Source organism: Orcinus orca, chromosome 4, assembly GCF_937001465.1.
Source record: "Orcinus orca chromosome 4, mOrcOrc1.1, whole genome shotgun sequence".
Lineage (NCBI taxonomy): Eukaryota > Metazoa > Chordata > Mammalia > Artiodactyla > Delphinidae > Orcinus > Orcinus orca.
In genome coordinates, this window is record NC_064562.1 from 5073881 (window position 1) to 5097066 (window position 23186).

The 23186-nt window shown below is 43.6% G+C and overlaps 1 protein-coding gene across 1 annotated transcript in view; it reads right to left on the reverse strand.

The window, feature by feature from the left end:
* C4H4orf45 (chromosome 4 C4orf45 homolog) overlaps nt 1-23186 on the reverse strand; it is a 94039-nt gene that overhangs the window by 41016 nt on the left and 29837 nt on the right. Inside the window, exon 2 of the mRNA XM_049709041.1 lies at nt 11120-11352. Within this exon, the coding sequence (XP_049564998.1) occupies nt 11120-11352 (233 nt within the window). The remainder of the gene's footprint in view (nt 1-11119; nt 11353-23186) is intronic.

The window sequence follows — 23186 nt, forward strand, 5'->3', positions numbered from 1 at the left end:
CTCCTCCTTTGTAACATAGAGCTCTTAGTACCAAACATTGGAGTGGAAAATCCCCTAAGGCTACCTTTTCTTATGCTAATGTAATTTTTTCTTCACTTGCTTCCATTTGCAAAATATTACTGTTAACCGCTTAGGTGTCTTTCTTCCCACAGCCAGTGAGAAGCATTCTCATTGCTGGCGTTGGGTCACCAAATTGCATAATGCTGCCTATTCTAGACTGGAACTATTGAAGGGAGAAAGGGAGGCTTCAAGCCTTTGTGTACATGGCGCATTTGAAGCATTCATTTTATATTCAGAGTAGGAGTAGAAACAAAACAGTTCTCTCTGAAAAATGTCAGTGCTCAAGGCATGGATTCTGTGATGCATTTTTCTCACTAAAAAACAAAAATTGAACAGTGCAGAGGCTCATACTTCATTTTATGCCACATTATATGTGAGCTTGAGTTGAGTACCAACGTGAATTATATCCTGGTCTCCCTTCTTTTTTTTTTTTTACTGCACTGTTTATTTAACTTGAATTAGTACGTCAACTTTCAGCAAACAGACTAAACATTAAGTTTCATGAGTTCCTTGACTCTGGCCCCAGTATGTGTTTTCTGTGGAGTATCCAGATAATGAGAAACATATTCCATTATGTTTCTAATGTGCTTATCATAACATAATTTAAAAATCCAGGACTTCCGTGGTGGCGCAGTGGTTAAGAATCCGCCTGCCAATGCAGGGGACACGGGTACAAGCCCTGGTCCGGGAAGATCCCACATGCCGCGGAGCAACGAAGCCCATGCACCACAACTACTGAGCCTGGGCTCTAGAGCTTGTGAGCCACAACTACTGAGCCCGCATGCTGCAACTACTGAAGCCCACGTGCCTAGAGCCTGTGCTCCGCAACGAGAAGCCACCAATGAGAAGCCTATGCACCGCAGTGTAGAGTCCCCCCACTCACTGCAACTAGAGAGAAAGCCCGTGTGCAGCAACGAAGACCCAACGCAGCCAAAAAATAAAAAAACAATAAAGTGAGCTAAAAAAAATCCATTAGGCAAGAAAATACAGTATATAGAGACATTAATAATACTAGATCCCATTTCTTGAGACTGTACTAGAGTCTGTACTAGATACTAGGCTAAGCGCTTTACACACATCTCACCTAATCCATTTAACAACACTCTAAGTTATTGTTATTATCCCTGTGGAAGACAGAATTCTAAAGACCCCCAAGATTCTCACTCCTTGGTATATACACCTTCTCCCAGATATTCAACCAAATACTAGGTACTGCTGTGAAGGGATTTTGCAGATGTAATTAAGATCCCAAATCAGTTGACTGTAAGAAAGGGAGATTATCCTCAGTGGCCCAAACCTCATCAGGTGAGCTCTTGAAAGGATCTGGGCTCTTCCAGGCAAAGGGGATTTGAAGCATGACAGGGATTTGGACGTGAGGGAGAACGTCTGTTGCTGGCTTTAAAGGTGGAGGGCACCATAGCTATGGTATGTGGGCAGATTCTCGAGGCTAAGACTGGTCCCTGGCTGACAGCCAGCAGAGAGATGGGACCTCAGTCCTACAACCACAAGGAACTGAAAGCTGCCACAACCCCATGAACTCGGAAGAGCCTCCGAGCCTCAGGTGAGATCACAGCCACAGCCAACACCTTGCATCCAGCCTAGTGAGTGCTGAGCAGAGAACCCAGCCAGGCCTTCCCGGGACTTCTGACCTATAGAACTGTGAGCAAATAAATGGTGTTGCTTTAAGATGCTATGTGGTATTGGGTTATGCTCAACAGAAAACTAATGCAATGCCCATTTTATAGGTGTAAAAACTGAGACATTATAAAGAATAGTAGGCAGACTAGCATGCAAAGAAAGAAAAGAGGGAAGATGAAAATTTCTTCAACTGGCTACTTCTGCATATTCAGTTTTTCATTAAGGCATAGATTTGCCCTGAAAAGCACTATGAATCCTCGCTGCCTCATCTACTCTCAGAGAGAAGGCACGTTTCTATTATTTTTTCTGCACTTCCCCAGAGAGATTCATGTTTTCCTTATTCACGTGATAATTCAAGATACACTAGAATTTTATTTTAAAGCAAGACTAGAACTTGTTCTGTTGGGAATTGTTAGGATATGTGATGAGTAACCAATCATTCTGCTACCAGCCCTTTATCCAGAGTTAGCAGAAGGTCTCTACCAGGGTCTGAAATACGAGTGGATTCAACCATTCAACCTACAGAAAAACGACATGGGAGCTTCCCGAGTCTCTGCTTGTGCCCAGTACACAGTTTCTGAAATATAATCAAGTGCCTGGTTGGTGACCGTTCTTACCCTTGGAGTTTCCTAATGTGTTGGCACTGTTGTTAATTCAAAGGTTAGGAAGAGTGTTCCAAGTTAACTGTCCAATTAGCTCTACAACACAGAATTACACTGGGGGTGGTAGCTCAGGCATTGTGAACATAACAGTATAACTAAGTTTCAGTAAAAAAAAAAATATAGGTTAAGTAGTTCTCAAATGACTATTGAATAAGCTAGGAGGAAAAGAATTCTCAATCTCACACACGCTTAAAAGCTCATCTCCTCCCCCTTCTGCAACTTGGTCTCTTAACAAAGACTCTGAATGAGAAAAGAATGGGATTTCAGTCTCCGTCTCCCATCATTTCTTGATGATCATGTACCCTGTGCTAAGCACTGCACGGAGGGCTGTGGATGCTGTCAGTATAAAGCCAAATAAGACACAGCCCTCAGACCTGAAGGTGCTTATAGCCGTTTGGGATGTGGCTGGCACTGTGGAGACCAACTGTCTCACCAAAAACTCCAACAATGATCACAGCACAAAGAAACTTCCTACGAATTCCTCCCCAGCTGCAGGAGCCCACAAGGCTTCCAAAGCACTTATTTTCAATGCCATTTTCTTTGTGCCCAGAGACGGGGACCACATACCAGGGGCCCCTCTATTGAATGGGTTGTTTTCAATTTGCTCAATTAGGATTTCTTGGATCCTAGGTTCAGTCCTGGGAAGAGAATAGATATCTCCAGATTGCTATGCATTTTTGTCAAAGCAGCGGAGGTACCCCGGAAGTGGTACATATGAATAGTAGGGAAAAGTATAATCCTAAATTTATAATGCTATTAGAGTTTCCTCCAAAGATCTTAAAAAGCCAATATTTAGAAAACATACGTCCTGGTATTTTAGCCAACTGTGCTTGGGATATTAGATCACGCACAGGTTTCCAAATTGTTGACAGTAAATTTAAAGGACCCTGGCTGTGGAGCCAACGTCAGGTTTACTAGACCCCATTCTAATTTATACAACTTTTTCTTAGCTTTCTATCTCCCTATCATCATCAAATACTATTTGCTGAAAACCTATGGCATATGCTTAATACTAACTTTAAGAAGTGTAATTTTTTAAAAAGGTGATGTTTACATTGAGATGCAAACTCAAGATGCATGTCAAGACTTACAAAAGCTAGTAACCACCATGGTGTATTTTCAGCCTTCCTTAATTAAGAATAAAATCACTCACTAGACTCTAAATTACATTGAGTTCCTTTCTTCCTCCCTCCCTCCCTCCCTCCCTCCTTCCCTCTCCCTCTCTCTCTCTCTCTCTCTCTTTCTTTTCACATTTCCACATCCTAACAAAAGATGTGAACATAGGATGTCTTTTTTTCCAATTCACCAATAATCGTCCATAAACTCACAGCCATAAGGAGGAAGCCCACATCTGGCTGGGGCTGGGATGCCTGGTGACATGTGGAGTGTCCCCAGGACACTCCCCAGCAGTGTCCCCAGCTATCAGCAGAGATGCTTCTCCCTCCAAACCCGCTATTCTTCGCGGAATGGCTTTGAACACAGCACGGAGAGTGCATCTCAGTGATAAGTGCCTCGCTTGTTGTTTTCATGGTCTGTTCCAGAAAGGAAGCATCAAACTTAAAAGCTTATTTTCCGGGAGTTCGGATACAAGTAAGTTCCTTCCATTTATCTGAGGAATCCTATATAAAGCCAGGTTTTATAAAATGGAGAAGATATAACACCTGCATACAAGGGGGTTGATGATGTTAATATATTATTTTCAAGAAAAAGGAGGGTTACTTGGCTTCTGTAGCCAAGGTTTCTTCTCCTTCATAGACGGTCAGCATGTGGCCCTCCCCTACTAGAGGCTTCCCGTGGTACCAGGAACGCCATTACTTTACACAGCACTTAAGGATGAAAGGTGCTAATGTAATTACTTTTATATTAAACGACAAACTGTTAGGATGCAAATAACACTAAGAAATATAAAGTGAGAAATAAACACACACCCGTCTGGGAAAGAAACAGCAGCCACCCCAAGGTGCTCCTGATGTTAGGAAAGCTATTTTCTATTTTGCTCTTATAAGTTGGTTGGAAAAGGAAGCTTTGTTATCTTTCAAAAGTCTTCTATATTGATAATAACATCTGGAGATTAGGAGTGTGAGATCTTAGGAATTTTAATGAGACTGTTTGTGATTCGCCCAAATGAACCCAAAGGTAAATGAGAAGCTTGGGGGGAAAAACACCCAGAAATTCTAAAATGTGTGATTGGTGGTCTACATACTGATCAACTCCACACCAACAATACTTCTCTTTTCTAGGTGATTTTGAAAATTTTCCGGGACGCTGTCGTGTGGAAGTGGGTTTGGGAGAATGCACAGGGTGGGGCTGGAAAGAAGGTACAGTTTAGGGGGGGAACTTCACTGTCTTCTCTTTTTTTTTCCAGAATGCCAAAGATAATATTCAATGATATGTTTTGAAGCACTCTAGAGTGCTTATTACACAGAAACTGGAAAATAATAAAACTAAAAATAGAGCTACCATATGACCCTGCAATCCCACTCCTGGGCATATATCCAGAGAAAACCATAATTCAAAAAGACACATGCACCCCATTGTTCATTGCAGCACTATTTACAGTAGCCAAGACATGGAAACAATCTAAATGTCCATTGACGAATGTATAAAGAAGATGTGGCACATTTATACAATGGAATATTACTCAGCCATGAAAAGAATGAAATAATGCCATTTGCAGCAACATGGATGGACCTAGAGATTATGATACTAAGTGAAGTACATCAGACAGAGAAATACAAATATCATATGATATCACTTATATGTGAAATCTTTAAAAAAATTACAAATGAACTTATATACAAAACAGAAATAGATTCACAGACATAGAAAACAAACTTATGGTTACCAAAGGAGAAAGGGGAGGGGAGGGATAAATTAGGAGTTTGGGATTAACATATACACACTACTAAATATAAGACAGATAAACAACAAGGACCTACTGTATAGCACAGGGACCTTCACTCAATATTTTGTAATAACCTATAAGGGAAAAGGATCTGGAAAAAACAGATATATATGTATGTATAACTGAATCACTCTGCTGTACACTTGAAACTAACACAAGATTGTAAATCAACTATACTCCAAAAAAAAAAGTTTAAGATTTAATAAAGAAACAAAAAAGAAAATAACTATTACTAAGCCCTTTCTTATTATGTCAAATATGTGGGTATATCCACTACTGATGATTCATTTTACTATGATGAATGCAGCATCTGTGTGCAAACGACGCAGAGTGGTGGGGATCCGGGAGAGGCCTGAGGCCCCGTGAAGAAAGGACGGGCCCTTAGAAGACAAGGCAACTGGGACTGACCCGGGCGGACACTGCCTCGGAGAAAAGTGCTCGCCCTGATGAGCGCCTCACCCAGGGGCTCCAGCCCCGTGTTCCGACTTCGTTTCCTGTCACTTCCTCTCACACACGCTGGGCTCCCACGAAGTCCCTGAGCTCTCGGCCTGGGCTGAGATCCCAGCTCCATCACTGACCAGCTGTACGGCCTCAGGCAAGGGGCCTCAGCTGTCAATATCTCCGACCCCTCCTCTGTAAGATGAAACCGATCGCAGTGCCTCCCTCACATAGTAAATAGTCAACGGGAGCTCTTTTTTAAAAAAATTTATTTTATTGGAGTATAGTTGATATACACTTGTGTTGGTTTCTGGTGTACAGCAAAATGATTTAGTTATGTATATTTTTTCATATTCTTTTCCATTACGGTTTATTATTAAGATATTGACTATAGGTCCCTGTGCTATACAGTAGGACCCTGTTGTTTATGTTTTATACATAGTAGTGTGTACATGTTAATCCCAAGCTCCTAATTTATCCCTCCCCCTTCCCCTTTCCCCTTTGGTAACCAAAAGTTTGTTTTCTATGTCTGTGGGTCTATTTCTGCTTCATAAATAAGTTCAATTCTGTCATATTTTATTTTATTTTTTTGGCCGCACTGCACGGCATGCGGGATGTTAGTTCCCACACCAGGGATCGAACCCGTGCCCCCTGCAGTGGAAGCACCAAGTCTCAACCACTGGGCCAGGGAAGTCTCTTTGCCATATTTTGGATTCCACGTATAAGTGATATCATATGATATTTGTCTTCCTCTGTCTGGCATACTTCACTCAGTAGGACAATCTCTAGGTCCATCCATGTTGCTGCAAATGGCATTATTTCATTCTTTTTATGGCTGAGTAATATTCCATTGCATATATGTGCATCTTCTGTATCCATTCCTCTGTCGATGGACACTTAGGTTGTTTCCATGTCTTGGCTATTGTGAATAGTGCTGCTATGAACATTGCATGTATCTTTTTTTTTTTAAACATCTTTACTGGAGTATAATTGCTTTACAATGGTGTGTTAGTTTCTTCTGTATAACAAAGTGAATCAGCTATACAGAGCATGTATCTTTTTGAATTATGGTTTTGTCTGGATATATGCCCAGGAGTGGGATTGCAGGATCATACGGTAGCTGTAGTTTCAGTTTTTGAGGAACCTCCATACTGTTTCCCATAGTGGCTGCACCAATTTACATTCCCACAGCAAGAGCTCTTTTTATGTTTACTTTCTCTAAATAAATTCGCAGTGAGAAAAATGTCTCATAAAGCCACCGACCTTGGATTGATTTATTCGACATCCATCAGGAAGTCTGTTCCCATGTCCATGAAACTCAGAGAAGCCCTCTGTGTTCATAACATGGGAATTTGGGGCAGATAAACAGGAGGCAGGAGTTTCAAAGCCTCAAAAACTTTCCTTTTTATGATATGACACTGTATCCCATATAAATATATTACTGGCACGTCCCCACGGTTCTCTTCATTATCTTCTACACATCGCTCAAGGTATTATACCGTGTGATATATTGGTGGTAATAGCTGTTATGGTTCACTTATTTAATATTGTCTTCGGGACCACACCTATGAAGAGTCAGTCCTCAAGTCCAGTATCGCATTGTTTTTGTGGGAAAACCAAGTGTCAAATCATCTGGCTCTGAGGTCAGATGCAGGAGTAGAAAACAGGCATTGGGAGACCTGGGTTAAAGAAAGGCCAGGGGAGGGAGACACGAACCACTTAGCTACAAACCACTACGAACCCAGCTACGAAACACTTAGACACGCTCCTCAGTTTGAAACCAAAGGAATTGTTTCACTGGTCTCCATATACTGCTGCAGAAACAACACACATAGTTTGGCAGAGACCAAATCCATTAAAAAAAAAGAAGAAGAAGAAGAATGTGATGCTCTTAAATCTGAGACAGTAACAAAAGCAGTGATCTTTACTGGTTCATTACGCGTGTATCATCATTGCACTGCAGCCCACATCCGAGCAGGAAATAGCCAAACACAGAAAGACCCAGAAGAGAGACCCGATGTTTGTCATTTTCACTGTCCACTTCAATGTGGGAACTTTTTCAGGTGTCACTCAGCCTGGAAGTTACTATCTTTCTACCCAAATCCAGATGATCTATAGACCCCTTCCCAGTGCCCCAGAGAGGAGAGACCATTCCCGGGCAGGAAGCAGCTGCCCCAGGCATGTTACCGAGAGTCTACTGCAGGTGCCCGAGCTTCCTTAGCTGCCGGTCTTACTGGAACCTAGAGCAGGAAATTAGGAAGAGCAGCTGTTCTGGCTATAATAATCCACTAGGTGAAGGTTTGTGCTTAAAATCAAAGTTCTGAGTTATCGCGGTGGGAGCCACCGGGGAACCTCTGAGGTTAGACAGAAACAAAGTGCCACGTTGGTGGGACTCTTACAGGCACAGATGTCACGGGGATGGGATCGAGGGCTACCAAGGACAAGAAGCCAGAGACAGAAAAGGACGCGGATGCAGACGTCGCCCTGGGTTACATCGCACTGAGGAATGGACCAGCTCCCTATCGAGGAGGTGCGAATTCATGGCACAGGTGCTCACGTGTTATTTGTGATTAGGGGCTTGTTTCTAGGCATGGAGTGTCTGTGTCTCTATCAGCTCAAACGTCACTTCCAGCCAAGTCTCATTGATTGGAAGGGGCTGCCTGGAGCTCTGCGTTGATAAGGTATCCAAGTCTGGGGCTTGACTCAGAAGCTGACCTTGACGGGCAGGGGATGGAAGCGGGCCCTGGGTGCAGGGTTGGGGGAGGTTAGCAGTCTTGGCGACAAATCCTAGGCCTTAGCTGGTGGGTAAATCATATGTGGTTCCTGACCTGTATGTACAGTCATTCTCAGTGCATCTTTTTGCTCTCCTGATAAAGTTCTAAGTCCAAGGAATCCTTTAAGACTTGTTTAAGATCGTTACCTGAGATAAGTACATCTTTGAAAACAATTACTGTCAAAATGCTGGGGCCAAGCAAATGCACAGATGACAGTCCTCACAGCCTATGCCAAACAAGACCAGCTTCTGTGTGAGCCACGGGGTTGGGTGGCGGGGTGGAGGTCTCTGTATGCCTCACACTCAGTCCCACCAGGGTTAAGAGGACCGTGCTATCACGCAGAGCGGGGATTTAGAGCCGTCTGTGAAATTCCATCAAAAGAAACCGAATAAATCCCTTCCTGGAAGGCTAAGTCGAGGCTGATGGGAATCTTGCATTCACAGCTGCACACACTCAAGATGGGCAACAGATCAAGGGCTGTGCACAAAAGCCCGGCGTCACTGGAGAGAAGCAACAAGGCAACAGATGTTCTGGACTCTGTTCAAACTGGCTGCCTTGCTTTGCGTTTGTCCTCTTCTCACTGGTGGCCACTTTTGATATCGAATCAAGTTTCTGATCTTCATCTTTATCGCCTGAGTGGAGTAAGACCCAGTTTGGGAACCTGAGCCCTCATTCTGTGTCACTGGCCCTGAGTGGCATTAAGTACAAAACCACAGTCCCAGTCATTGAAATCGGGGCGTCAACTGCGTGCCGGGCACCATGTAGAGCGTGTTCCTCATGCCCTCGTATGTAGAAGTCACGACATAACAAGAATCATGCTAAGACAGAGTCTTCTTTTTCAGAAAAAAAAAATTGGGATTTTTATTGTAATTGCATGGGAATTACTTTTATCAATCTGATAGATTTGACATCTTTATGATATTGAATCTTCCAATTCATAAACATGATATATCTTTCCATTTATTTAGATCTTGTTTCAATAGTTTTATCATTTTTCTCCATGTGCTGAACATCTTTTTTTTTATTGAAGTATAGTTGATTTACAATGTTGTGTCAGTATATCCTTTTTTAAGATCTATTCCTACATACTTTGTATCTGTTGATGACACTGTAAGTAGTATCCTGTTTTATTGCATTTTCTGTCTGTTTCTCATATATAAAAATAAAATTGATTTTCATACCTGGATTTTGTATCCTGCTGACTACCAAATTCTCTTATACTTTGAGGTGTTCTACATGGACAAGCATATTATTAGCAAATAATGATAGCTTTGCTTCTTCCATTTCAATCCTTACACATTTTATACTTTTTTTCCCCCTTACTGCCATGGTTAAGACCACCAGTACAAAGCTGAATGGAAAAAATCATGATTTGGGGAATCTGTGTCTTGTTCCTGATCTTAAAGAGAAATGCTTTCAATGTTTTATCATTCAGTATTGCTATTGTTATAGGCTTTTTTTGTTTTTTGTTTTTTTGTAGGTTGTCAGATGAGGGAAGTTCTCTTTCATTCCTAACTTAACCTAAAAGGGTTTTCACTTTCTGGGTTTTGTACGTAACTAGGAAAACCTTATGCTGGGAAGTTAAGAAACATAAAAGACATAGAGCCTTGATGTGTTCCAGGCACGGTGCCCAGCACTTTACAAATGTTTCTTTACGACAGCCTGATAAAGCAAATGCTCAGATTCATGATGAAGAGGCACAGAGGTCAAGCAACTGGCCAAGGCCACTCACAGCTAGCAGGTGGCAGGAGTGGGATAGGAATTCAGGTGGTCTTAGGAAGTGGGCACTCTAACACTGCCACAGGGCAGAGGAGGCATGGAGACCCAGGCAGATGAACTCAAGCCCAGGGTCGCAGAGTTGGACCTGACTCAGAGGCAGGAGTGGAACCCTTCTTGACCTCAAAGACTGAGCTCTCAGCTGCTCTCCTGTACTTGCCGAGGGTTGGCCAGAAAAAGGCTTTTTCCTTTGTTAACCTTTACTATATGAGGCTGTACTATATTGCCTTAAGAAATCCAGTTACTGCATCGTTGATACATATTTTCAGGCCAAGTCTCACCTGGGAATAAAGTCTGAATTCTCAGATTTTGCTTCTAAAATCATCCGTGCTCTCTCCTGTTTCAGAGGAGAACGTGTGGGGTCACGCCCACATCCACATCACCACACGGAGATAGATAGGTTTTCTAAGAGCCCTCTGACTACGTGCCCTGGATGGTCTGATTTAAAGGCATGATCCACACAGCGGGTTTTAAAGCCCTGGGGCTGGTTTCTAGGTTGGTGGATGAAGTGCAGCACAGGCTGCTGCTTTACCACCACCCACTCACCACTCCTTGCAAGGATGGGGGAGCGTGTGTGAATGTCACAGCGTAGATGGGAATCTGGATGCATTCCAAAGCCAAGTGCAAATGCTCTTGCAGTGCCCTCCGCTTCATTCCCTTCACACCTCTCCTTGCCGGTACTAAGGGACGAAGGGAATGATAGCAGCAAGTACATTTATTCACACACTCATTTTTCTGCAAAAACTCCAATGCCATTGCTTCTCAAGGACAGGTCGAGAACATGACGTTTCCTACGGAAGCAAACTCAGAAAGCTTTCAAACCAGAAAACAATGTGCAAGGAGGAGCATAGATTTAAGAAAAATACCTTAATGTGAAAGCCAGTCTGAAGCCTGGTTTTGTTGATAAAATCATACACTGGTATTCCCCAACCAATTTCACCAACATACTCAGGTTTATATTTGGCCGGCAAGCTTCTCTTTGAGGCAGGCCTCTGTAAATATCTGAGATCTCCCGTTTTTTCTAATGCAGGACGCTTTTCTCCTATATAGGAAGTATGCTGAGCAACTTTAGGGAGATGGTCCTTTACATAATCTGGGCCTTAAAACAGAAAGAAAAAAACACTTTGAAAAAATCTCCACACTTTATTCTAAGATGCTTTATTCTAAATGGTGGAAATAATAACAACTAATGCTTGTATGTCATTGACTATATTCTAGGTGCTCTCATAAGCCTTTTAGATATGTTAATTCAATTACTCCTTGTATTAACCAAGTGAAGTTGGGAGTATTATTTCCCCCAGTTTATAGGTGGGGAAAACAAGGCCCAGAAGGATTGGTTACTTGTCCAGAGTCACAGCTAATGAGCCGATAGGCTCTCTCATGGTTTTCTTTATAACCAACTTAATACAGACACGTTCTTTTTTAAAATTTATTTTATTGAAGTAGAGTTGATTTACAATGTTGTGTTGATTTCTGCTGTACAGCAAAATGATTCACTTATACATACACATATATATATATATATATATATATAAATATATATATACATTCTTTTTCCGATTCTTTTCCATGATGGCTTATCACAGGATATTGACTATAGTTCCCCGTGCTCTACTATAGCTATAAGTCTGCTACAGTAGGACTTGGTTGTTTATCCATTCTCTATATAATAGTTTGCATCTGCTAACCCCAAACTCCCAATCCATCCCCCCCAACCTCCTCGCCCTTGGCAACCACAAGTCTGTTCTCTATGTCTGTGAGTCTTGTTTCTGTTTTGTAAATAAGTTTATCATTTGTATCATATTTTAGATTCCATATATAAGTGAGATCATATGGTATTTGTCTTCCTCTGTCTGACTTACTTCACTTCGTATGATAATCTCTAAGTTCATCCATGTTGCTGCAAATGGCATTATTTTGTTCTTTTTTATGGCTGAGTACTATTCCACTGTATATATGTACCACATCTTCTTTATGCATTCATCTGTCAATGGACATTTAGGTTGTTTCCATGTCTTGGCTGTTGAATAGGAGACACAGTAAAACTCCTCACTAATACCACATTTGCAGGATGGTTGGTCTTTAGACATCGAGATGTTTTATCTAGAGAGATAAAATCCTGAAATGAGGATTAGAAAATTCCCCAAATGTATTAGAAGCCATGGGAAGATGGAGAGAATTGTCAGATGAGGACAGCTCATAACGGATGATGCCCAAAGGCAGGGGCATTTAATAAACATCGGTATTTTAAATGTAAGACAATGAACAAAGGAATCAATGAATTGTGGAAGTGGGTGAAGCAAAAATAACAGGAGGTGTGGGAAAAGATGGCTTCCATACACTTGGTGTTGAGAGCTGATGACGCGAACATGTGAAGAGGAGCCAGAATGGTCCTGATTAGAACAGACAGTGATCTGCTGGCCCAGGAAGAGTTTCGGAAGTCCCGGAACCAAAGTGGCTGCAGGATTGTCTGGGCAGGTTGGGGAACACAAAGAAGAAACGTCACTCCTCTTACCCAAGGTGAACCCCAGACCTTGGAGGCAGAGGCTGTGCTGTGGTCACGGTGTCACCTGGCCCTTCCTGACCCCGTGGCCCCTCTCATTTTGTCTTGGGTCGTGGAGCTCAGGGTTTGCAGGGAGCACAGGTGGGCGGGGGGTTGACCACATGCTCCGATGCAGTGGTCGGTGTGGTTACAAGTCTGTGCCTGGAAACATCATCCAAGCTTTCCAAGGGAGCTGAAAATGTGAGAAATCGCTCCCCAGACACAGGCTTGGGGCAGATGTTGCCCCAGCTTCCCAGTCACCGCGGCTCCCATGACGCCTGCATGTTCACTGTGCCTCATTTCCCGTGACGGACCCGTCGTGGCCCCAGGTTCTCACTCAGGTAAAGTATAGGATGGCCCAAGCATGAAAAACTGTTTTCTCTCCCAATGTGACGGGTGTTGAGGGCTCACCTACAAAACTCCTGCCATAAGGAAAATTTTGCAATCGCCTCCAAACAGCATGAAATTACAACTGTATTAGTCTTGCTGGAAGTTCAGGGTATTTTGAGGCTGGTGTTTTCCCAAATGTTCCCCTAATATTGCTCCCATGAGTGACCATGACAAAGCCTAGGCATGAACTCGGGGTTCTCTATTGTCAAATACACTTGAGAACACTATCCGTTTGCCGTTGAGAGAGTCCCAGCACATGAAAGTGTGTTAAAAGTTCTGAGAAATCCGGGCTTCCCTGGTGGCTCAGTGGTTAAGAATCCGCCTGCCAATGCAGGGGACACGGGTTCGAGCCCTGGTCCAGGAAGATCCCACATGCTGCGGAGCAACTAAGCCCATGCACCATAGCTACTGAGCCTGTGCTCTAGAGCCCATGAGCCACAACTACTGAGCCTGTGCTCTAGAGCCCGTGCACAACTACTGAGTCCGCGTGCCACAACTACTGAGTCCACGTGCCACAACTACTGAGCCCGTGAGCCACAACTACTGAGCCCATGTGTCACAACTACTGAAGCCCACGCGCCTCGAGCCCGTGCTCCAAAACAAAGAGAAGCCACCACAATGAGAAGCCCACGCACCGCAACGAAGAGTAGCCTCCGCTCAGCCACAACTAGAGAAAGCCCACGCGCGGCAGTAAAGACCTAACACAGCCAAAAATAAATAATAAATTTATTAAAAAAAAAAAAAAAGTTCTGAGAAATCCTGCGGTAAATTAACCTGTTGGCAATTATGTAATCCAGCGTTTCCCAAACTTATCTAAACATGGATCCTTTTCCTCGTTGGGTCACCGGTATGCATCCTGCAGACACCAGCAGATTTGGGAAAATATTGATCCTCCATGCAATTTTCGGTTGTTGCTAAAATTTTGTCGTCAGCTCACACTATTGCAAAAGTGAGAGCAGACGTATATCTGTAGTTATTCCTTGTCACTCTGCAGACCACATTTTTTAAAAGACCAATTACTTGACAGCTGAGTCTAAACACTTCGTTTTAGACAGAATCGTAGAAAGTGAACGTGCTTTACAAGCCGAGGGTGGGGAGAGGAGCTCCCCAGAGAATCTAGCTTCTCTGTGGCATTTCAGTTGAGTCACTGGACTTTCCTGAAACCCCATGTCCTCCTGTGTGCTTTAGAAATAGCGTGATGCAGCGTGAATGGCACAGGAAGTTCTGGGACATCCCTCCCTGGCTGCATAGCTGACGCAGGCACCCGCCTATACAGCAGAGGCAGCTGAGAGTCACTGTCTGCAGTGGGCCAGGTTCACAGCCGTCCCCTGGAGCTGGCCTGATGCTCACCTAACCAAAAAATCCACTCTCACCACGCAGGCAGCAATGCAGACGTGGGGTTTCCCTGATGGGCAGTTCCACGGGTGTCTGGCTTTAAATGACCCATGTTTCCCTCCCCTAACCCTCATCCTCCAGAGACTCTCTGCTGGATCCGATTCCCTGCTTCAAGGTCAAACTTCCAACTCCTGTCCAACCCACGGTCGCTTTGGTTTTCCTTTAACGGCTATCATCTCTGTTCGATGACTGTTGCTACGTCCCTTAGGGTGTTCCTAGCTGTTTTTCATCTTATGGCACGTTTTCTTGGATCGTTCATTGTTTTCCCCAAAACCCCGGCCCCCATTTGCCAGCCATGAAGTTGACAGCTCCTGGGTTAATAAAACCCTCTTGTGCCCATCTGCTCTGGAGTTCTTGTCAACACCTGAAGACCAGCTCCAAGGGGACAACCCGCAGCTGTAACCCTGAAACAGAGCTGCCCAGCACTGGTCTACTGCCACGGGAGCCACGTCATGATGGGGGAAGGAGAGGTACTTCCATTTACATCTGTGCCAGGCTTCATGGGTCCTCATTTCTGCATCTTCCTGCCCTGGAGAAACTGTGATCTCATGGCCAGCGGGTAGATCCTGTCTCCCCTGTACGTGCCCAGCGTGGCTTGTTCATCAGTGTCTGAAATTCTCAAGTTACGGTCGAAGATGTGGTTTTGAAGCTAAACTACCGTAGGGTCAAATCCTGGCTTTGTCTTGTGCTTTGTGACCCAGGGAACATCATTCGGCCTCTGAGTTTAAGCTTCTCATCTCTAAAATGAAAAAAGACACATGCACCCCAGTGTTCATAGCAGCACTGTTCACAACTGCCAGGACATGGAAGCCACCTAAATGCCCATCGACAGAGGAGTGGATAAAGAAGATGTATTATATACATACAATGGAATGTTAGCCATAAGAAAAACAAAATAATGACATTTGCTGCAACATGGATGGACCTAGAGATTATCGTACTAAGTGAAGTAAGTCAGACAGAGAAAGACAAATATCATATGATATCACTTATATGTGGAATCTAAAATATGATACATATGAACTTATTTACAAAACAGAAATAGACTCACAGACATAGAAAACAAACTTATGGTTACCAAATGGGAAAGGGGGGGGATAAATTAAGAGTATAGGATTAACAGATACACACCAGTATACATAAAATAGATAACCAAAAATGACCTACTGTAGAGCACAGGGAACTACAGTCAATATTTTGCAATAACCTATAACGAAAAATAATCTGAAAAAGAATATATACGTATGTGTGTGTATGTATAACTGAATCACTTTGCTGTACACCTGAAAGTAACACAACACTGTAAATTACCTATACTTCAATTTTTTTTAATGGTTAAAAAACAAAAAAGAATAGTGATGCCTGTCTGGTAGCCTTGCTGGAAGGAGAGGAAATAATTTTATTGAAAGAAGTGCTTATCTGAGCATCTGGCACATAAGATACAGCAATATTATTATTCGTGTCTCTTCCTCTTTCTTGTCTGTTCGCTTCTTGTTTTAATCTGATACTTTGTCTTACCGGTTACATTTTTTAAAATATATTTTAGGAGCTTTCACTGATAAATGATTTATTTCTTATTGTGAATAAACTTCCAAGCCTTTCCTGAGAGCTCTCCTAGATCAGGGGTTGGCAAACTTTTCCTGTAAAAGACCAGAGAGGAAATATTTGTGGCTTTGCATGCAGGGCATACAGCCTCTGTCTCAACTACTCAGCTCTGCCCTTTAGGGCAAGAGCAGTCATGGACCCTATGTAAACAAATGGGCGTGGCTGGGTTCCAATAAAAGTTTATTTATAGACACTGAAATTTTAATTTCACGTAATTTTCACATGTTACAAACTATTATCCTTCTTTTGCTTTTCCCCCCAACCATTTGAAAAAGTAAAAACCATTCTTTGCTCACAGGGGGCAGGACAAATTTGATCCAGGAGCCATAGTTTGCCAACCTCTGATGATGGTGGACAGAAAGGCAGCAGATGCCACGGAGGGTGGGAAGAGGCCAGACCGGCGAATCCTGGCGGCTTCCCAACAAGCGTCACCTGTTGCCAACACTCGGAAAGGCCGGGCCACGGCATGTGTCAATAGAGAAACAAAGTTCCATCCTGAGGCAGATGTCTCTTTCTGACTTCTCTCCTCTGCATTTGCAGTGTTTCAATTAATTAACGAACTCATTCCTTTATTCTCTCACTGATTGATTCATTCCTTCAACAAATAGTTATTGAGCTGTACGCCAGGCACCGTTCCAAGTGCTGGGCGTAGAGCAGCGGACAAAGCCGAGACCCTGCCTTCAAGGAGCTTCTCTTGTGTTAGAGAGGCCGGTGATACTTGTAAACGGTCCCTCAGCATCTTTCATCTGGCTTCTCACAGTAACCTCCTAACTACTCTTAGCTCTAGCTTCTCTCCTATCCAATCCATCCTCCACGCAGCTGCCGGGAGGAATCTAAAACGGAGGTAAAAGAACATATCTCTTCTCCTAAAAATCATGAAATGGTTTTCTATAATGGTGCCTGTAATTGTTTTCATCCAGATCTCCTAGGATTTCTGACTAGTGTCTTCATAAACTGAGCCAAGCCTACTGATGGAGTCTTACCTTCCTTCACCTTTCCTTACGATCAGAACTCATCTTTCAAGGCTTATTGTGAGTGCCGCCTCTTCTGGAAAACATCCCTAATCCCAAATCAAAATTAGACACTCGGGCTTCCCTGGTGGCGCTGTGGTTGGGAGTCCGCCTGCCGATGCGGGGGACGTGGGTTTGTGCCCCGGTCTGGGGGGATCCCACGTGCCGCAGAGTGGCTGGGCCTGTGAGCCGTGGCCGCTGAGCCTGCGCGTCCGGAGCCTGTGCTCCGTGACGGGAGAGGCCGCAACAGTGAGAGGCCCGCGTACCTCAAAAAAAAACCCCAAAAAACAAAAAAAAAAACATTTAAAAAAAAATTAGACACTCAGCATGCTGCGTTCACAGGAGTCTATTTCATCTTTAAAAATATCATACTTATTGGATCTATTCCATTTGTAACCTCCTAGAGGGTAAAGGGTATATTTTATTTATCTCTGTGAACACCTAAAAAAATTTTTTTAATTGAAATAGATTTGACATATAACATTGTGTACATTTAAGGTATACAGCATGTTGATTTGATACATTTATATATTCTAGTATGATCGCCATTGTAGTGATAATTAGCACTCTATCCTTTCTTTTTAGTGGTTGGACTAATTAAACTAGTCTCTTAGCAAGTCTGATGATAGTAATACCATATTGTTGTCCACACTCACTATGTGGTGCATTAGAGCTCTAGGCTTATTTGCTGCGCTTTGCACGTCTGTACCTTTAGACAACGTTTGTCCTATGCCACCAATTCCCAGCCCCTGGTGACCACCATTCTACACTTTAAGTGTGTGGCTTTTTTAGATTCTACGTATAACTGAGATCCTACAGTGTCTGTCTTTCTCTGTCCGACTTATTTCACTAAGCCTAATGTCCTCGAGGTCCACCCGTGTGGTCACAAACGGCAGCTGTCCTCTTTCTCATGGCTGAATTGTATATATAGATACGAGATATACACACATATAATCTCTGTAAAGTCTTGTCAGCACAGTGCTTGGAACATAGTAGGTCCTCAAGAAGCATGTGTTGAATGCTGAAGAGAACTGTCTGTTGAATACGTGAATTAAAGAATTCCATCATAAGATGGGAAGTACATAAAGCCATGCTGAGGGAGAAACGAGCAGTTCTTTAAATATCTATAAGCAACCTCATTTCCAGAGCTGCCTTAGACCCTCCTAGTCTGGACTTCATGATTCGACAGTTCAGGGTAAGGTCAGAGAAAGGGCTGCTTTTCACAACATTTATTCTGCATAGTTGGCGGCACAGAGGAGGATGAGTGCTCACGGCGATCGTCCCATAATATGGCCTCATGAGCCAATTCTCCACTTCAGTGACCCAAATGAAACACACCAAGGAAATAAATCGACAGGCCTCGAGTGGAACACGGCAGTGAGTGTTTTAACACGTATATTTGAAAACATGTTGACAATACGGGTATAAATTGGCCATTACAGGTGTGCCGTGCAGAACAACAGGGTTAGTCGGGGGAAGAGCCAAGGCAAAGGTCAGAGGGAGGGATGTGAAATACGAAACAAACTCTAAGGGACACATCTGACATATGCATGTGGGGAAAGTAGAGGAGATGATAATTGTTGTAACTGCTAATGTGCACGGGACTCTCCATTTCTAAGAACTGGCACACAGTGGACTCATGGACAGGAACAGTTCTAAACTCCGTATTTCAATGCAATTCGTGCAATTATTCAATAGGTCTAACCATAGGATGACCTGGAAGACTTAGTTTGTCGATATGCGTTTGGAAGATGGCGGAGTAGGGAGGCCCTGATCTCATTACCCTCCCCCCACCACCAGCACGCCAAAATCACCACTATTTACAGAGCAACTATGGAGGCAAAAGACCAGAAGGCTAGCAGGAAAGATCGTCTACGACTAAAGATGTAAAGAAGGAATCTCAATCAGACGGATAGAAAGGAAGGAGACACAGCATCCCCAGGTGGGTGACCCCTAGATGAGAGGATAATCCCAAATAGACAGGTGCACCATACAGTCTAAAGAGACCTCCTTCTCCTCCTCCAGCAGCATTGTCTGCTCTCGGGACAGACATTATTATTCCCTGAAGCGGTAAAGTACAGCTTGGTCCGTGTTTCATGTGTGAGGTCAGGGTCCCCAGCTATTTTAGGAGCGTGTCTTGTCTCTCTGCTTGTCAAGCAGCCCCGGGTTAGGTCCCTTAGAGACTCAAACTGTCTTCTATTTGCTTCAAGCTTCCAAAGCATCCTGGGCGGTGCAGTGCACTAAGCAAATGCTTGGTAATATTCGTTGAAAGATCGACTACTTTAACATTAAGTTGCTGATGTAATCCAAAAGTATAAAATTCCGTACTTTTCCATGGGAACACAGAAAAAAGGCAGGATCAAAAAGTTCTGTAAACATCTCTGGACTTTTACTTGAAAAGTAAAGCTGACAGACTCATCTTGACAAAACTGCAACCAGGTGATTCTCTACATGTTTATCTCACCTGAAGACAAAATCTAAGTAGATAATAATAAATAGGTTTCAGAATTCCCTGGTGGCGCAGTGGTTAAGAATCCGCCTGCCAACGCAGGGGACACAGGTTCGAGCCCCGGTCCCGGAAGATCCCACATGCCGCAGAGCAACTAAGCCCGTGGGCCACAACTACTGAGCCTGCGCTCTAGAGCCCACGAGCCACAACTACCGAGCCCGCATGCCACAACTACTGAAGCCCACGTGCCTAGAACCCCTGCTCCGCAACAAGAGAAGACACTGCAATGGGAAGCCCGTGCACTGCAACAAAGAGTAGCCCCCGCTCGCCACAACTAGAGGAAGCCCGCGCGCAGCAACGAGGACCCAGTGCAGGTAAAGATAAATAAATACATAAATTTACAAAAAAATAATAATAAATAGGTTTCATTGTTTTGGTTTGGTTTTGACTTGGAATTTTCCTGTATAAATGTGTGTAAAATAGTCAATTTATTATAAGGAACTCTTTACCATTCATGGAGACAGTCCTCAGACGTTCCCATGAGAAAAGATATTAAGATGTACGTATGTAAAACTAATAAAAACCCACCAGAGCACTGCAAGTAACAGGAAGTCATCACAAATGAATTAAATAATAAGAAAAATCATTGTGTCATATTGTAAGATCTGAGGTCTGAGGAAGCTGGGCTTGCTTAATGCCCAGCGATGTCCTCAGAAGAATAGACTCTTCCCAGGTCGTGCTCTGCATCCTCAGGGTACCAGGTCGCCTTCAGGCACGCTCCCCTTGAGGCTCCAAGGAGGCTGTCACAGCTCCAGGTATCATAATGCAGGTACCATAATGCCCAAGAGGGGTTGTGTGCGTTTCACCAGTGGAGAAGCCCTTCCTCGAAAACAACAGGTGAATTCGTCTCTCATTTTATTGGTCAGAACTGAGTCATTTATCTCTTCCTAAAACCAAGCACTGGAAGAGGACTGGGGTTTCAGAGCCTGGCATGAATGAATCAGGGTTTAACCCTGAGTCATATGAGGCCCAATTATGCAACCAAACAAGACGGTGGCTCCCTGGAAAGGAGCAGGATGTGAGGCCCCTGACTTGTCTGACACAGAGCACATAGGGAAACTCCTCACAGAAAAAAAGGAAACCACACACCCAATGCGACTTTTTTTTACTGCTTTACAATCTACTTTTAATACCACATACAATGATTTGAAGTCACTACCATCTGGTTCTCGATCACATGCTGAATTATAATTCATTTGGTGTTTATGCTCTCACGCATGAGGATATGACTTTACACGGAAACAGAGAAATGGAGGCCAGCCAGGGGCCCCGTCAGAACTCACCTTCACAAAATGCAGGGGAGAGAGGGCCGTGTTGCTCTCAAACCCTCTGAGCTAGAGCGGAGGTGGGCAAACTGTGCTACGAAGGGCCAGCGAGTAAATGTTTCAGACTCTGGGGCCTTAGCCTGTCTGTCACCACAACTCAGCTCTGTCTTTGCAGCACAAAAACGAGCCATAGGGACTTCCCTGGTGGTCCAGTGGTTAGGACTCTGCGCTTCCACTGCAGGGGGCACGGGTTCGATCCCTGGTCAGGGAACTAAGACCCTGCATGCCACGGGGCATAGTTGACTATCCTCTGATCTGGAGTGTGTCTCATATTTGCCTTTTATTTGACACTTTCTCCACGCGTATTTTGGACAGAAAGCTTCTCCGTTTGTTTGCTGAGTCAAAGAGTTGAGTACATCACTGCAAAAATTAGTATTTCATTGAAATGCACTATTTTGCATCAAAAAGCCTACCTTTTATTTGTACAAAAGGTCCCAGAGAAAGCGTTGCTTTATTCTACTCTGCTGGTGTTAATTTGGCCCATCTCATTTCTGACTCTGTGATCACTGATTTTCATATTATTAGAGTTGTGTAAGTGACCAGTGAGGAGATGCAAATATAGTTAACCTGCCAGTGCAGATAAAAAATAGAAAAGTGGGTGGGATGATAAATGATACAGATACACTGGAAATTAAAACACGAGGTAAGAGGGCTTCCTTGGTGGCGCAGTGGTTGAGAGTCCGCCTGTCGATGCAGGGGACGCGGGTTCGTGCCCCGGTCCGGGAAGATCCCACATGCCGCGGAGCGGCTGGGCCCGTGAGCCATGGCCACTGAGCATGTGCGTCTGGAGCCTGTGCTCCGCAACGGGAGAGGCCACAATAGCTAGAGGCCCGCGTACCGCAGGAAAAAAAAAAAAAAAAACACGAGGTAAGAATGACACTGGTTTACTGCTAAACAGGTATGCGTTGCTCTGTTCGTGCTCTGAGTAATGATGGTGATTACCACCTAATCCAGAGAGAAGAGCTTAACTAACTCTGGGCTGGGTGGAAACAGCTGCTATGGATTGTAAAATGTACCATCGACTTAATACTAGGTTTGCTTCAAAAAGAGAAAAGAAAAGAAACTTACTACTTTAAATGTAGGCATTGACAGCAAGGCACATCACAGACAAGTTAACATGTAATTTATGAAAATAACACTTCTTAGCCTTCATGAAAATAACACTTCTTAGCCTTCATGAAATATGGCCATTTCCTTCTCTATCCCCTGGATAAACAGGACATCAGGAAAGGATTGTTTATTTCTAGATGGCAGTAAGTGACTTCAGTTTAGACCAGGGCAATTCAGACTAGTAAGTGGTGTTTCTCCACCTTGTAAATTATATAATAAGTGAGTAAAAATGGCTTTAAAGTGGCTGAAAGTAGGATGTAAGAAAAACATGGGAACTCGCTATTGGGATTATTGAGAAATGTTTAATTGTAAAAAAGCAGGCAAGCAGTAATCAACAGATAAGTACTCTTTACACTTTTGTATCTTTTAAAACAATTTGTATTGAAGTATAGTTGATTTACATGTCTTAATTTCTGCTGTACAGCAAAGTGACTCAGTTATACATATAAACACATTCTTTTTTATATTCTTTTCCATTATGGTTTTTCCCAGGATATTGAATATAACTCTCTGTGCTATACAGTAGGGCCTTGTTAGTTACCCGTTCTATACATTTTTGTATCTTTTTTATTATACCTTTACCCTTTTCTACTCAGCCAGCCAGGGAACTGGCTGTGTTCCCAGATACTAGTTAAGGGGATTGAAATGAAACAAGTCCTCGTTTATTCCAAGAACAGATTCACTACATTGTGGCACTTTGCTTTTAAAATGGGTCTGTGAACAGGTGAAATACTAGACTCACAAAGCCACGTGAGAGCAGAGATTATACATTAAAAACTAAGTTAAGGGGCTTCCCTGGCGGCGCAGTGGTTGAGAGTCTGCCTGCCGATGCAGGGGACATGGGTTCGGGCCCTGGTCTGGGAAGATCCCACATGCCGCGCAGCAACTAAGCCCGTGCGCCACAACTACTGAGCCTGTGTGTCTGGAGCCTGTGCTCCACAACAAGCGAGGCCGCGATAGTGAGAGGCCCGCGCACCGCGATGAAGAGTGGCCCCCGCTCGCCGCAACTGGAGAAAGCCCGCGCACAGAAACGAAGACCCAACACAG